We start from the raw sequence: 16,192 nt of genomic DNA on the forward strand, positions 1-16,192 counted from the left end.
AAATTATTGATGTTCCGCGATACTAAAACCACTCGCAAAACCATTTAACAAAGTTATCCAGGAAGGTGTCACTCTCTAAATGTGGAAAAATGCCTAAGTCGCGATCTTGAAAACTATCACCCAATAAGCCTCCTTTCACAAATTTATAAGTTGTTTTTTCTGTTTTAAATCGCGTGTACACGTTTTATCAAACCAAAATATCATGCTTTTCATAGGTCCAGTTGTCGCGGCAGACTAACATCATATAATTATCATTTATTTTAATGATAATGAAAAATATCATGTAGTAATCGTTGATGGCTCACATATAATGCCAACATAAAGGTTTAACCATAGTAAAATAAGAGAAGTATGGCATCTCCATACAAAGAAATACTAATATATAAATACTTTTGTCTGTAATGACTTAATGTACAAATCCACACAAGTCGCACTTCTGGGTATTGAACCCGTGAAGAGCGTTTATATATTATAATAAGACAAGTACGGTAACTCCATACAAACGTAACAGCGTGGTTTGTATGTGTGCACGCCCGCCACGCGTCTTATACGGACGCACACATTCGCATAATAAAAAAAAGCGCGTCGGGACGACCAGTGTTATACAGCGCGAGAATCTGGCGCACGAAAGGCGCGCATACATATAAACTACGCTGTTACGTTTGTATGGAGTTACCATACTCGTCTTGTTGTAATATGGCTTAACCCTGTTCACAGATTTAGTACTTAGAAGTGGGAGTTGTGTGGATTTGTGCATTAAGTTATTACTGACAAAAGCTAGTCTGAGAAAAAATAAGATTTTTCCTTTAAGAAGTGTGTAACCTAACCTAACCGTACCTTATTTTAGGCTGAGTACCTATTGGGTTCAAGATTTATCTCCAATTTCCTCAACCTTGTTGGAAGAGGAAGCGCAACTAGTTGGGTCGTTTCTCTAAAGATATTTTGCTGTGAAAACAATTGCATTTGTCATTGACAAATTTCTAAAGCATATTCTGCTTATTTCTGAGAAATGGTTAGCAGTTAAGTTAAAATTTGACTCAACCCACACTGGCGCAGAGTCGAAGCGTCGCGTCGCGTCCTGTTTTTCAACTACACCGCCTGGCGACGCGCGATAATAGAGATGAATATGCTATAGGAGAAAAACACGACTTTGCGCCAGTGTGAGTTGAGTCTATCAGTTAATATTGTTAGCGACATGGTAGTTTAATGGGAAGACAGTTGTTTACTAATTGAGAGTTCGAAGGTATCTACAACTTAATTTTTTAAGTACGCACTTTTTAAGTAGAGGAGCACTGCCACTGCACCCGTCACCCTGCGATATAAGTTGACAAGCCCCATGTGCCTGTAATTTCACCAGCACCCTAACCTCACTAGCTAAGCTGTATTGCTCACATTGCTGCTTAGCAACAGAAATAGGTAAGGTGGCAATACTTCCCTGAACGAACTCTTTCACATGGAGCTCCACGGCTATAAGACGACACAAGCTCGTACAAAGTGATCGGTAAAAACCACAGACCGTTGGAGGCCGTCTTAACACGCAATACCGCCCACAGATTTATTTAAATGGACCCCATAACCGTTAACCTTTGTTTCAACGAAATCATTTGTATTCAGTAACAAAATAACTACGAATTAAACATACGTAATACGTCCTGGTGTAATTTATGACAAATCACTTAATTACCATGTAAATGTAGCACAGACCAGTGGCCTACCAGGTTACTATACACAATATTTGAAACATGAACGATTGAATGAATGAATAAAATATATTTCTTATTGCACTTTAAAAATTATAATGACAGTGGTAGCCTAATAGTTCAAATCAAATAAAATCGTTTGTATGGTAGAAACACTTTGTTTTATGTAATATCAAGTGACGGGATGAACTCGTAAGCCTGATGGTAAGCTACACGCCTATCCATAACAGTTGCAGTGCCACTCAGAGCTTTAAATGGCAAGAATCTGAGAGGCACTGCCACTGCGCCCGTCAACCTGAGACGTATGTTGACAAGTCCCATGTGCCTGTAATTTTACCAGCACCCTTACCCTTTAAAATCGGAACACAGTAATGGTGACATTACTGCTTGGCGCCAGAAACAGGTAAGGTGGCAATATTACCCTGGACGAACTCTTTCACAAGGAGCTCTACTGCTAGCAGTAAATGGTGATTAAGGTAACAAATATATACAAATAGTAGAATAGTTGAAAATTCGTCGCCGGTAGTCTGAGCGAGCAGACGTGTTACGCTCAGTGACTAATTTACTCTAACGATAACTCAATTCTACCCTCAATATGAAGAAATGTGATATTTGCGACAAATCTATCACCAAAAAATGCCCGGGAGTGGAATGCCGTAGATGTGAAAAGTGCGTGCACCTCAGTAGTGAATGCTCAGGCTTGACTACCAAGCAGCAGGTGGCTCTTCGATCTAGCAACCTGCTATGGTTGTGTCAAGAGTGCGAACTATCAACATCAAAACGAAAATCGATCGTAATCCCTGAGGGCGAGGACGAGGAAACTGAGGAAGCTGCTGACAAACTGCCCTTCCAAATCGACGTGAAACAGTTACTAAAAGATATTTCGATAGAGATGGAAAAAACTGTTAGGAAAGAACTTGCAGAACTATCAGGCTCTCTGCAATATCACTCCGATCAAATGGAAGAACTAGAAAAAACTATCCATGAGTTTAAAACATCTATAAAAGATCTACAAAAGAAGAACACAGAGCTATCTCATCTTAACACACACCTCTTAACTCGTGTCGGAGCTCTGGAGCAACGGGTTCAATCTCTGGAACAGGAACGTCTTTCTTCAGCAATAGAACTGTCGAATATACCACGGGAGGAGAACGAAAACATAACAGAAATAGTAAAGACAGTAGCAAGAAAATTAAAAACCCCTACAACCAATATTAGAACCGTTCAACGACAAGGAACAAGTAAGGACCGACCAGGGAATATTATAGTTCATTTTTCTGATGACGCTGATTGTATCACCTGGACTTCAGCATCTAAAGCAGCCAGCTTGCTAATCGCCGATGTTTGTCCAAGCGTTAAGGAACCTAAAGCCTCTGAAAAAATATTCGTCCGAGAAGCATTAACTCCACACAATAAAAAATTGCTATGGTATTCAAAACAAAAACTCAGAGATACCTACAAATATGTCTGGTGCAAACAAGGAGTCGTTAAAGCAAGAAAGGAAGATAATGGAAAAATCATAACAATTCGATCCGAAGAAGATGTCAACAAACTACTTAAATTCTAACCCAACACACTCTGGTAAATACCTACACAACACTGACTTAACTTACATTAAACACAGAAATGGCTATCACAAATAATGAACTAACCGATATTATAGAAATAAAAGATTGTATTAATATAAATAGCTTTCTTGATAATATTCCCTACAAGTACACTAACCTAATTTGCATGCACGTAAATATTAGATCTCTAATTAAAAACTTTGCTACACTGGAAGAATGCATCTATTCTTGTAATAGATGTATCGATATCATAATTCTAACAGAAGTAAACATTAAAGACTCCAGCAGTTCTCTTTTTAACATCAACGGATATAATATGCACACCGAGCTACGGAGGAATCGTAAAGGCGGTGGTATAATAATTTATTATAACAAAAAACATAAACTAACCACTATACATACCAATACAAAACAATTTGAATGCGTGTTATTCGAAATCACAACCCCTACAAATTATTCCGTGACTATGTGTGCAATATACCGTCCACCTATAAAAAGTAAACATTTGTTTCTTCATGAGCTAAAACCCATCCTAGATAAAATTAACACACAGTCCGACTTTTGCATGACAGGTGATATTAATATTGACCTCAAAACAGAATCACCTGTAAACCATAAATACAATAACATCCTTTACGGTTGCGGTATTGCATGCGGGATCACCGAGTATACACGTACTGAATTACGTAAAAGTAAAAATAAAAAATATATTTTAACACAGTCGTGTATCGATCATATTTATGCGAGATCCCAAACGCAAGACCTATTCACCGCGGCGATCGGCACAAAACTAGCAGACCATCGGACTGTGGTTGTCGCTTTCTGCGGCACCAATACAAACTGCGTACAGGATGTTCCTTTTACAAATTATACAACATACGACATAAAAAAATTAAAAGTACTTATGAACGAAATAGACTGGCATGAAGTGAATACAATGAATTGTCCAGAAAATATTTATGAATTTATAAGTCAGAGCTTAAATTCGTGCTACGAAAAATCAAAAATAACGCTAAAAACCAAATCAAATCCTTTGCGTTCTAACAATTACTGGGTCAACGACAAAATAATAAAAGCATGTGAATACCGCGACAATTTATTCATGCAATGGTTAAGTGACACAAATGATATGATTCTGAAACAAAAATATAATAAAGCCAGAAATTCTGCCAATAAAATTATAGAAAATACTAAAAACAATTATATAAAAAATCAAATATATATTAATAGGAATAGTCATAAAAATCTGTGGAACATATTGAACAGAGTATCTGGCCGTATTAAACCCTCAATAGATAGCATAGTCGTGAACGCTTTTAAAAACCAGTCTATAACATTAGAAGATATTGCTAACAAATTTTCAAATACATTTATAAATAACGTTAAAAACATCATACCAAACTGTAACAAATTAATACTAAACAAAAACCAGTACAAAAAACCTGCAAACGTTTCAATTCGCTTTAAGAAGGCAACAATACATAATATAAAACCTATCATAAAATCATTAAATATTAGGAAAGCACCCGGCATGGACCTGTTAAGGGCTGTAGATATCCAATTACTTTGTGATAAAATAACATTCGCAATCTCTAAATTAATAAACACTTCTGTAAAAAATGGACGATTCCCAGCAGAACTCAAAACTGGAATTGTACGACCTGTGCATAAAAAAGGTAGTAAAAAAGATTATGACAACTATAGACCGATCACGATTTTACCTACACTCGATAAAATAATAGAAAAATTCATTTGCAATCAGATTCATACATTTTATAACAAAAATCAAATTCTCTCCAATAAGCAATATGGGTTCCAAAAGGGTAAAAGTACAACGCAGCTGCTTTCTTATTTTACTGATGTAATATACAATCATCTCGATAGTAGAAAGCATATTCTTGTAGCTTTTATAGACTATAGTAAAGCTTTCGATACTCTAAAACATAATATACTTTTGGAAACGTTAGATGACTGCGGTATCAGAGGTCCTCTGTTGAATTGGTGCAAAGACTATCTCGACAACCGTTCTTACTGCACAAAAATTGGCGAATCTTTTAGTGATCGAGTAACTGTCACTAGTGGAACAGCACAAGGTTCAGTAATAGGGCCCTTACATTACCTGACCTACGTCAATAGTCTGCCAAATTTAATTTCAAACTGCGAAATATTTCAGTTCGCCGATGACACATGTATACTAGCAGCAGATACTAATATCAAATCGGCGCAAGACCGACTACAGAGTGATTTCGACCTGCTAAATATGTGGTCTCATGACTTCGGACTTGTCCTAAACGCAAGCAAGACCAAACTTTTGTACATATGTTCCTCCCAGAATAAGTTACATGTAGATATACACATAACAGCCCATACACATTCTTGTATGCACACACATAGACTCACATCATGTTGCTGTCCTCATTTGGAAGTAGTCCGTAAGCAAACCTATCTTGGGTTAATTATTGATGACAGAATGAAATGGATCACTCACATACATAGTATATGCGATAAGCTTCGAGCCATACTAGCAAAATTTACCATCATCAAAAATAAAATTCCATTCCATATCAGACTGTCACTTTACAAAGCACTTGGAGAATCTATCATAGGATACGGTTTAAGTAGCTACGGACGAACTTACAAGTCTCATCTTGATCATATATACGAGCTACAACTAAGAATTCTTAAAAAAATCGTGCCACTTAAAATAAAAGAAAAACATAAGGACGATTACAGCGAATTGTTCGCGTTTTGCGGCATAATGCCAATACATGAAAAAGTAAAGTACACCCTCTTGGTCGAGCAATTCTTCAATACAGACTTACAGATACAGCAAATAAGGAAATACCCAGCTAGAAGTAATACCCAAACCAAACTCACCTTACCCAAGTGTCAAAATCAATACGGCTATAACCAACTTGCCCATAAAATACCCTCCTTAATTAATGAACTACCAACTACTCTAAAACATGAAATGAATCGCCAAAATATTAAAAATAAACTTAAAGAATATTTTCTGAAAACAATACAAAAATAAATAAATAAATAATTAATATAAATTACTGATACTTTATAACGAAATTGATAATATGTATATAATATAACAATATTAAGTTATATTTATTCTACTAATATTTTAATAACCTAATATATATATATTTATTATAATAACAAATAATATAATTTACTTATCCTTATATCAACAGTTAGTTCTTATTTAAATGATTAAATACCAAAAGTAACATGGTAGAAAAATAAAAAAGAACACACTGTATGAACATTCACTACCTGCTCCACGCACACACAGTCGCATCGACGAGTAACAATAAATCGTTCTATTCAATTCACCCGCGCGACACTCACACGCACTCCTCATAATCACGCATCAGCATCACACACCACACACACATTAACCCCTCGGAAATAGTCACTAAAAAGAAATATCTACACTGTATTATTTTAAGCATCTACCTACATTATACGAAAGCCAGATCACCGACGACGAACTATGCAATGTACGGGAAAACGTTGATGTTTATGTTACATTGTATTAACGTAGTATTTAAGGTTTTAAGTTTGTAATAAATAAATAAATAAAAAAAAAATGTACAAACATGTTTCGCCAGAAAATATTCTAAGCATGCAAAAAATGTAGTCGTCACATAATTACCTGCATGAAATATAAGTATAACATCTTAAATTGGTACTATGATACACTAACAATAATACTTTCGCACGTTATTAGGAACATTGGAGAATATCGTTTACACAAATGATGTACACAGTTTTCTTCTGAACATTGCACAGAATGACATTGATTGTCCAAAGCTCCTCAGTAACATTATACTCAAAGTTCCAGTTAAAAAGTTTCGTAAGAATATTTTTGTAGTCGTTCTCAGGGTGACGGGCGCAGTGGTAGTGCCCCTAAGATCTTTGCGAGCTCTGAGTGGCACTGCAACAGTCAACCACCAGGCGCACGACTTGTTCGTCCCGTCCCTTGATATTATAAAAAATAGAACAGATGTTTTCTGTAACTGCGTTAAGAATATGAAAATTATTATGACTAATAACTTCTTATCAAGTGACTGATAATGCGATTGTTGTGTTATCATAGAATTTGTGTTATGGTAGTGTTATTTTCTTATTTTCATATGTGCAAGATTTATTTGGCGTCTGATTAATCATATTTAAATCCATGTTGTAATTGTAGCAGTCACTGGAAGCATATCACTTGCTTATGAGAGATGCGGTGTTGATGAGAGATCTACACATTAAGTCGGATTTACATTTGTCTGAAGTGTCGTGTCGTGACGCGGTCAGAACGGTATCAGTGTCATACATTTAATAAGGTTAGATTTATATTAGGGTGTCGCAATCTGACATGACGGCTTGTGTTTTGTTTTCGAAATCGATACCGTTCTGACGCGTCACGACACGACACGTCAAACAAATGTAAATCCAGCTTGAACCGAACATTCGAGGTGGTATAAATTTGTATACTATGCAACCCCCATACGACACGAGCAAAAAGACTGTTACTAGCAGCGCTGCTCAGATACGTAGTATACTAAGTTTAGGTTATGATGGAACTGACGTCGTGTAAAAGACTCTAAATAAAAAAAGAAAAAAAAAATTGGTTGGAAGGGGTGTTTGCTCGGTATTGCCATGCTAAATGGCACTTAGTATACAAACATTTTATGCTACGCATTTGCTAATAGTGCACGCCGATCGTTATGACGAAACTCATTTTTAAATAAAACCTTATAAGGCATAAAACATAAGCAAAGTTCGTTTGCAAATACGAAACACTTGCTTAGCTCGTAATTTTCGTTTAGTCGAAGTGAAAGTTTTATAAATTTCAGCCTAAGACTGTTTTTGCAGCTCGGATTTTATTATCAACTGTCTATTTCTCTCTTACTATTTTTTTATCCACAATATAAAAAACAACGCAACAATAGTAAGAATAGTGTCTCTTGGGGAAAATCAGTGCAAATTGTAAAGAAACTTTCGAGCCGTAATTAGCATAATATTAAACCAAATTACTATTGACCCCGGCTGAAAATATCCAGGGTCAATGGAAATCAGTAATAATATTAACCGAATAATATTAAGGAAATTGTTTTGGTTTATTGTGATGTCTACGGCATTATCGTCGTCACAAATTGTGAAGCATCTTGTCACACTTGTCATCGTGACGTAAATAGAGATGTGGACTAAACGCATCGGTAACCATACTGCACGATTTTCGCGAAACATCGATTCGAAATTTTATGAGTCTGTGATCGTTTAGATTATTTATAGGGCATTGGTTTTTAGTTCTAGATAGAACAATTAACATTAACTTATTTAAACAATATAGAGTTTAATATAAATAATAAGTCAGTAATTTAAAAGATCACTATGACAACCTGTAGTTAAATAGTAAACTTCTGAAGAAAAACATAACACTTTCAAAGGAAGATGTACCATTATCATCAGATGTTCTAGTATCAAGTCTTCTTCTTCTTCCTGTCCTTATCCAACGCTAGGTGAGGTCGGCACAACATGTATTTTTGTCTTCCACTCTCCCCTATCAACTGTATGTATAATATTTGATTTTCAATCATATTATCAATGTTAACATCTCTGTCAAAATCAAATAGTCACTATTTTTTAAGTGAAATTTGATTCGGCGATTATTTGGTTACAACACTATAATTAAAAAAAAAATAAGACTGAGGACGTAACTGTTTTGAAGATGTAGTAAGATGCAGTAACCGACGGCGGGCGGCAGAGAGCTGCGGTAGGCGCAATGTATAAAATGCAATATACTATAGAACATATTCTCCACTTAATAAAGTATACATTTCTTCATTCAACAAAAAACAAAAGAGTAAAGCCACGCTGCGTCGCCAACCGTTACCTGCCGTAGGCGACGTCGGCGACTTGTTCCGCCTCCAGCAATGCAAAGTGTAACTTAGTTCTCAATAATAAGGTGTATTTTTTTGCAATGTAGTATAGAATTTCCATTCCAATTTACTAAACAAAGTCGATATTTCTTTGAAAGCAAAGCAAAAAGCAGCGCTGCGTCGCCCTGCGTCGCCGATGCAGCGCGGCTTTTCTCTTTTGATAGAAGCAATATATACTTTATTCAGTAGATAATATGATCTATATTATAATGCATATTATAAAGTGCGATGGCGTAGCTCGACGTCTCCCGCGGCCGCTTGCTGCCGCCTCTACTGTGGTCGTGGTTAAGCAATTTGTAGATTATTCATGCAAATAATATTGCATGGATGAGAAAGTCCCGGGTTTCATTACCGGTAGAACCAATTTAGGAAATGTACTTTTCTAAAGTGTTTTTGGCCTAGGTGTTCCAGGTAGTGCCGCGAAGCGATTGTGTAGTTCTTGGTTCAGGGTTCGACTCCCGGTAGAACCAATTTTGAAAATCAACTTTTTCTAAAGTGTTTTTGGCCGCCTAGGTATTTTGGGTAGTGCCGCTAAGCGAACTTCGTAGTCTTATGTTACGAGTTCGACTCCCGGTAGAACCAATTTGAAAATGAACTTTTCTAAAGTGTTTTTGGCCTAGGTGTTCTGGGTTGTGCCCCGGAGCGAACTTTGTAGCTTTTGGTTCCGGGTTCGACTCCCGGTAGAACCAATTTTGAAAATGAACTTTTTGTAAAGTGTTTTTAGCCGCCGAGGAATTGTGGGTAGTGCCGCGGAGCGAACTTCGTAGTCTAATGTTGCGGATTCGACTCTCGGTATAACCAATTTTGAAAATGAACTTTTTCTGAAGTGTCTTTGGCCGCCTAGGTATTTTGGGTAGTGCCGCGGAGAGAACTTCGTAGTCTTATGTTCCGGGTTCGACTCCCGGTAGAACCAATTTCGACAATGAAGTTTGCTAAAGTGGTTTTGGCTTAGGTGTTCTGGGTAGTGCCGCGAAGTGAATTCCGTAGCTCTTGGTTCCGAGTTCGATTTCCGGTAGAAACAATTTGGGAAATGAACTTTTCTAAAGTGGTTTTGGCCTAGGTGGTCTGGGTTAATTTGATGAACTAAATTTAAAAAAAGTGGATGAACTTTTCCCTGATCTGTTGTCAGACAACCACCAGTGTCCGTAGCATGACGCCGCAATAAATCTAATATAGCCACATACATTATAGCCACACAATATTTTCCCGGCGATGATTAAATGACAAAAATATAGCTATACACGCAATTACATATCGCTATCCTTGTTCTTTATAATGTATAACAAGCGTTCATTATCAAATAAACAAAAGAACGAATGACGCTAGTGCGGTATTTTACCGATTCAGTACTCACAATAAAAAAACAAATTGTAATAATGACAACATAGTTACTGGAACTTTTGGGTTACAACTGCTCCATGTGAGACTGAGCATATGGAACTACTTAAAATAAACCGCTTTATCGACTGCATTATATATGACAGAGGGCTTACCACATATCGTATGCGATATACCGCCATGCCACGCATGCTGGGTTCAAACAAGGGAACTCTCTGTACTCCGTATGAGCACCAGAACAATGAAATCCAAACAGGGGCATTACCAGAATATCCAGGCCAAAACCACTTCAGAAAAGTTCATTTTCCAAAGTGGTTCTACCGGTAATCGAACCCGGAACCAAGAGCTACGGAATTCAGTCTGCGGCACTACTCAGTACATCCAGGTTAAAACCGTTTTAGAATAGTTCATTTTCAAAATTGGTTCTACCGGGAATCGAACCCGGAACCAAGAGTTACGGAATTCACTCCGCAGCACTACTCACAACACCTAGGCTAATACCACTAACTAAAAACCACTTCAGAAAAGTTCATTTTCCAAAATGGTTCTACCGGTAATAGAACCCGGAACCAAGAGCTACGGAATTCAGGCGGCTTTACTCTTTTGTTTTTTGTTGTTTGAAGAAATGTATACTTTATTAATTAAAGAATATGTTCTATAGTATATTGCATTTGCTTTGCATTGCATTGCTGGTTTTAACGTAGCGCTGCGTCGCGTCGCGTAGCGTCTACGCGATGTGAATCAAGCCATAGATCGCAAAGATTTGAGGCGCACTGCCACAGCGCCCGGCATTCTGAGATAACACCGGAACTTAGTAGCTGAAATAGATAATGGGGCAGTACTTCTCTGGACGAACTCATTCACGAAGAGCTCTACTGCTACAAAAAAATTGTTTTCAAATTTGTATTGCTTTATTTAGTACGTTTATTTTTAATTCATTGTGTCAGTTTCTTAAAAATATATGACTTCGAATTTTAAGAATTTATTAAAAAGGGTGTCACATATTAAATTTGATAGAATTATACGACGATGCAAAACCCTCGTTCTCGTTTGTGTTTTCCATTGTCAGGCTTTAATTTTTTGGCATTTATAATTTTGTTGAAAGAAAGGGCACTGGGTTTCAACTCCAAAGGGTGCTAATAAGTAATCCGAACCGAGGTCCTTTCGGCCTTTTAATCATCAGCTTAGCTGCGGACCTCGCCCACCTGCTGTTTTAGACGTGAAACTAGGTTAATGAGTGAGGTCCCATTCTAGTTCCCAATTCGTACTCATAGAATGGAGTCTTCCCGCCCAACATACCATTCATTCTTTTTCTGTACGCGTGGTGGGCCCTGGGCAACAATCGATGATTCCTAACGACGATTGGCCAATCCTTTTACCACGATAGCAAACATTGTAATATATGCCATAGAAACGGCAAGAAAAGACGCTCCGTGGAATGGTGGTTACACTATTCGCCTATAACGTAGGGTATTATGCCACATGTAGCGGGGTATGACAGGCGCTCAGATGGCATTTGCCAGTATTGTTATAAAAAAACTCGTTTCCGGAAGTGTACATTTTAGGACTCAACTACAATTTATAAGACTCGATTCATTAAGACAGAGGCTCCACTGCTCGATGTATTATGAGTCTATCGAGTTTCCGAATAGAGTCTATTTTGATATTAGTGCTCGAGTCTATTTACGATGTAATGAGCCTGTTTATGCAACGAGTCGAGCCCAAATCTGGTTGTACCTGCTGAGCGGTATTGTGGTGTGTGTCAAACTGTAGCGTCATTTTTTTTCAATAACCATATTGGGTTTCAATTTTATATTCGACTAAATTTGAACCCTGCTTGTTATTCTCGAGAATTCGTAGATTAGAAGTCGCTTAAAGTCGTGTTTTCGGACCAGAGTTTTGTTAAAAAACTGGAGTAGGTTTACGACTCGACTTTTATTAGACTCGAGTTCGTGTTTCGGTGGCTCGCGCTCGTTTAAACTCGGACTCGTGACTGTTTGAGGTCAAGTTAAAGCAGCTAGAAGCAGCTAAAAGAATTTTGAACCGAGTTTATAAATGTGGACTGCCGGATTCGAATTTTTCTACATCACTAGTTGCCAGTAAGGTAGGTCAGTAATTCCATTTATCCGGTATATTTAGCTTATCCTATGGACAACAATTGGATCTACAATAGGACTATTACATGAGGTCATGGGCAAGGAAAAAGTGCGCCATGCTTGAGGAGAAAATCTTGTAACCCGCCACCTTGAGACATAAAGTTGACAAGTTCCATGTGCCTGTAATTTCACCAGCACCTATACCAGGGCTCCGTCACTCGGCGTGTAGCTTACCATCAGGCGGATGAACAAGTCGGGGGGCTGATGGTAAGATACACGCCTATCCATAACAGTTGCGGTGACATTCAGAGCTTTAAATCGCAAAGATTTGAGGGGCATTGCCACTGCGCCCGTTACCTTGATACAAAAGTTGACAAGTCTCCTGTACCTATAATTTCAACAGCACCCTTACCTTTCAAAACGGGAACACTGTAATGCTGATATTATTGCTCGGCGGCAGAAATAGGTAAGGTAGCAGTACTTCCCTGGACGAATTCTTTTACAAGGTGCTCTACTGCTACTGAACGACTGGCACCACTGGGAATCAAGCCCTGAGTCGCCCACAATCCTAAGCGTTTGACCACGAAGATCGACAAAGCGTATTCTCGATTAGAAGATTTCAAGGATATAGAGCGTCCAATGTACTTGAAAAGCATAAATAATAAATAAGTAAATGATTAGCAAATTTAAATCACTAGAGTAACAAAACTTTGTTACTCGCCAATGGCGTGTTCGCAGAAGTTACATTACAATCTGGTACAGAACTTTATAATATTCTGTTTCACTAAGTATTTATCAATGTAATTTGATTGTTATCTGTTTTGTTGTTCATATTATAATAAAAAAATAATAAAAAGCAAATCGTGTAAGTTTTGGTCAAAAGAAAGTATATAAAGATCTTTGGTTAGCAGTAACAATGTTCGATGATCAAACACTAATGCTTAATTAAGTTACTTAAGACAGTATTGTTATGGACAGTCATAGCCAGTCATAGCCAATTAACGTTCATTTAACACATTCATTCATTTAACAAAAAAAGAGGAGGGTTTTTTATGTATGTTACGCGATAACTCCGGTATTTGTGAACCAATTTTCATGATTCTTTTTTTGTTGGAAAAAGGGTACCTCCATAGTGGTCCCATTTAATTTTGAAGAAAATCATCCACCTCTAAGGGTGGCTGTTCATTCATGAAGATTCATTATTATAAATAGCGCCTAAATTTTAGTATAATGAGCAATTATTTTAATGGTTGATTTTGTTATTCTTTAATTCAAGGCGTTTTTCTCTCTCAATATACTTTGAGTAGTGAGAACCGATTTTTACCCGACTTCAAAAAAAGGAGGAGGTTCTCAATTCGACTGTATGTTCTTTTTTTTTGCAAAGAATGTTTCGCGATAACTCCGGTATTTGTGAACCGATTTTCATGATTCTTTTTTTGTTGGAAAGGGGGTAATTCCATAATGGTCCCATTTTATTTTGAAGAAAATCAACCACCTCGAAGGGTGGCTGTTCACGCATGAAGATTCATTTTTATAAATAGCGCCTGACTTTAATTTAGGACCAATTACTTTTAGCAACTATTTAGTTGATTTTGCTATTTCTCCAATTCAAGGCGTTTTTCTCTCTATATACTTTGAGTAGTATCGTAGTGAGAACCTATTTTTATTATCTCCAGTGTCAAGTCCTGTATAGTGGCGAACTAGGGGATATTTCAATGAAACTTAGCAAATAGATGTAATTCCACGTACTTTTGAGGTTGGTTTTTTAGTACTCTGTACTGAGATTATATTATCTTCTGTGTCAAATCTCATATAGTGGCGAACTAAGGGATGCATCCGGGTTTGCGTACTTTCCGGTAATTGATTTCAATAAAACTTATATGTAATTCCACGTAATTTTGAGGTCGGTTTTTTGTACTCTGTACTATGATTATCTTAAGCCACATTGTCTATAGTTGCATTAGCATGTGTGTGTTTCATACATTCTGTTCTTTTCATTATTTTTCTTTTCAAACATCCATGACCCACATCCACAATACAACACGGGATACGCCCAACACGTTGACAAGTTCCAAATAGTCCCAAATACATCTGCGTAAAAGGCTGGTCCGTAGCCCCGTGATGACTCAAGCCTCAGGCCTGTTACTGTCAGCTATGACACGTCTCATTGTCTCGGCTCTGCTCGTTTATCAGTGACAACCTCCATCCTTGGCTGACCCTTCCTTTAGTAATTTTCGGACATACTGGCCGATTCTTTATCGAGCTTGAAACTTTTGATTATTGCAATGAGAAATGTATCCATTCTTATTTAAATTAAATTATTTTGTTTGGCAAAGGTAACTGGTCCGTATACTTTAAACCGGTCTACCTATGACAGGCTCCTAGAATCGTTATCGTATGGATCTTCAAGAATTTCAATTAAAGCATATTTTAATAAAACATTTATTCTTTATCTTATCTATTATGTCGACGCTTGAAAGGCAAAATGGGATACGCGACATTTTTGGTCATATTGAGTAATATGTACCGTTGAAATCAGCTAATGTTTCTAATTCCAACAGTATATATAACTCAATATGACCCAAAAGAATCGCCTATCCAATTTTGCCTTTTAAGCGTTAATGTATTTTATTTTGTAAGTGCACTTCAAGTATTAACATTTAAAACACTTCTTCAACAGCCGTTACTCCACGAAATTGTTTATCGACATACCAATTCAACTATTGTCGCTTTGATTAGTAAGTGTTGTGTGTGTTCGTATTTCTGTAATTAAATTTTAACACTCACAAGTTTTATAGCCTTCTAGTACGTATGTCCTAAATACCTTTTCGTTAGCGTAAACCAAACATTTCAAGGTCATTGGCTGGCAGTGCCACGATATTAATGGCGTCAATTTTCTCCGATGCCACACTTGAATGACCTGATATTCAACCGTATTTCGCTTAACGAGTCTCAATTTCTAAGCCACTAAATTGTATATTATGTCTTATAATAAAAAATTCATTAATGCATAATAATAATAACTTATCGAAGTTTGTTTACCCTTTTCGCTGTGTCCGTTACCGCGGTTTTCTCAACGATGAGTGAAACGCACGTGGTATCCTCATCAAAAAGCTGTACACTTTAGAGAAGTTTTCCTCTCATCTAGGTCTAGGTCACCAAAACATTTTATTTTCGTTGAAATTACATCTATGTATTAATTAAATTTTTATTAAATTGATATTCAATTATTTTTTGTGAAATTACTCCACTAGTTTCATATAATTATTAATACAAAGATCGAACACTTAGAAAAAACACTCAGAAAAATTCCTTCGATCCGATTGGATTCGAACCGACGTCTTCTTGCATACCATACCAGACGCTATACCAACTAAGCCACGGAACGAACCAACGGACCTCACGAATTTTTCTATGTACTTGCGTCGTGTCTTTGTACTTGGTCTTTCAACGACTTTTTAGTCGTAGCGCCATCTATGAGAAATCTATGACAGATTTATCACCCAGTTAGTACCTTTACAGCTACCAGTCCTGGCGAGAGATGT

General features: G+C 37.0%; 1 protein-coding gene across 1 annotated transcript in view; it reads left to right on the forward strand.

Annotated features, from left to right (window-relative positions):
• The first annotated feature begins 2,290 nt into the window (after positions 1 to 2,290).
• LOC113232593 (general transcriptional corepressor trfA-like) overlaps positions 2,291 to 16,192 on the forward strand; it is a 62,018-nt gene continuing 48,116 nt past the window's right edge. The window contains exons 1-2 of the mRNA XM_026467361.1: positions 2,291 to 3,083; positions 3,226 to 3,281. Coding sequence (XP_026323146.1) covers positions 2,296 to 3,083; positions 3,226 to 3,281 — 844 coding nt within the window. The 5' untranslated portion in view covers positions 2,291 to 2,295. The remainder of the gene's footprint in view (positions 3,084 to 3,225; positions 3,282 to 16,192) is intronic.

Source organism: Hyposmocoma kahamanoa, unplaced genomic scaffold (assembly GCF_003589595.1).
Source record: "Hyposmocoma kahamanoa isolate Upper Pololo Valley unplaced genomic scaffold, ASM358959v1 76, whole genome shotgun sequence".
Classification (NCBI taxonomy): Eukaryota; Metazoa; Arthropoda; class Insecta; order Lepidoptera; family Cosmopterigidae; genus Hyposmocoma; species Hyposmocoma kahamanoa.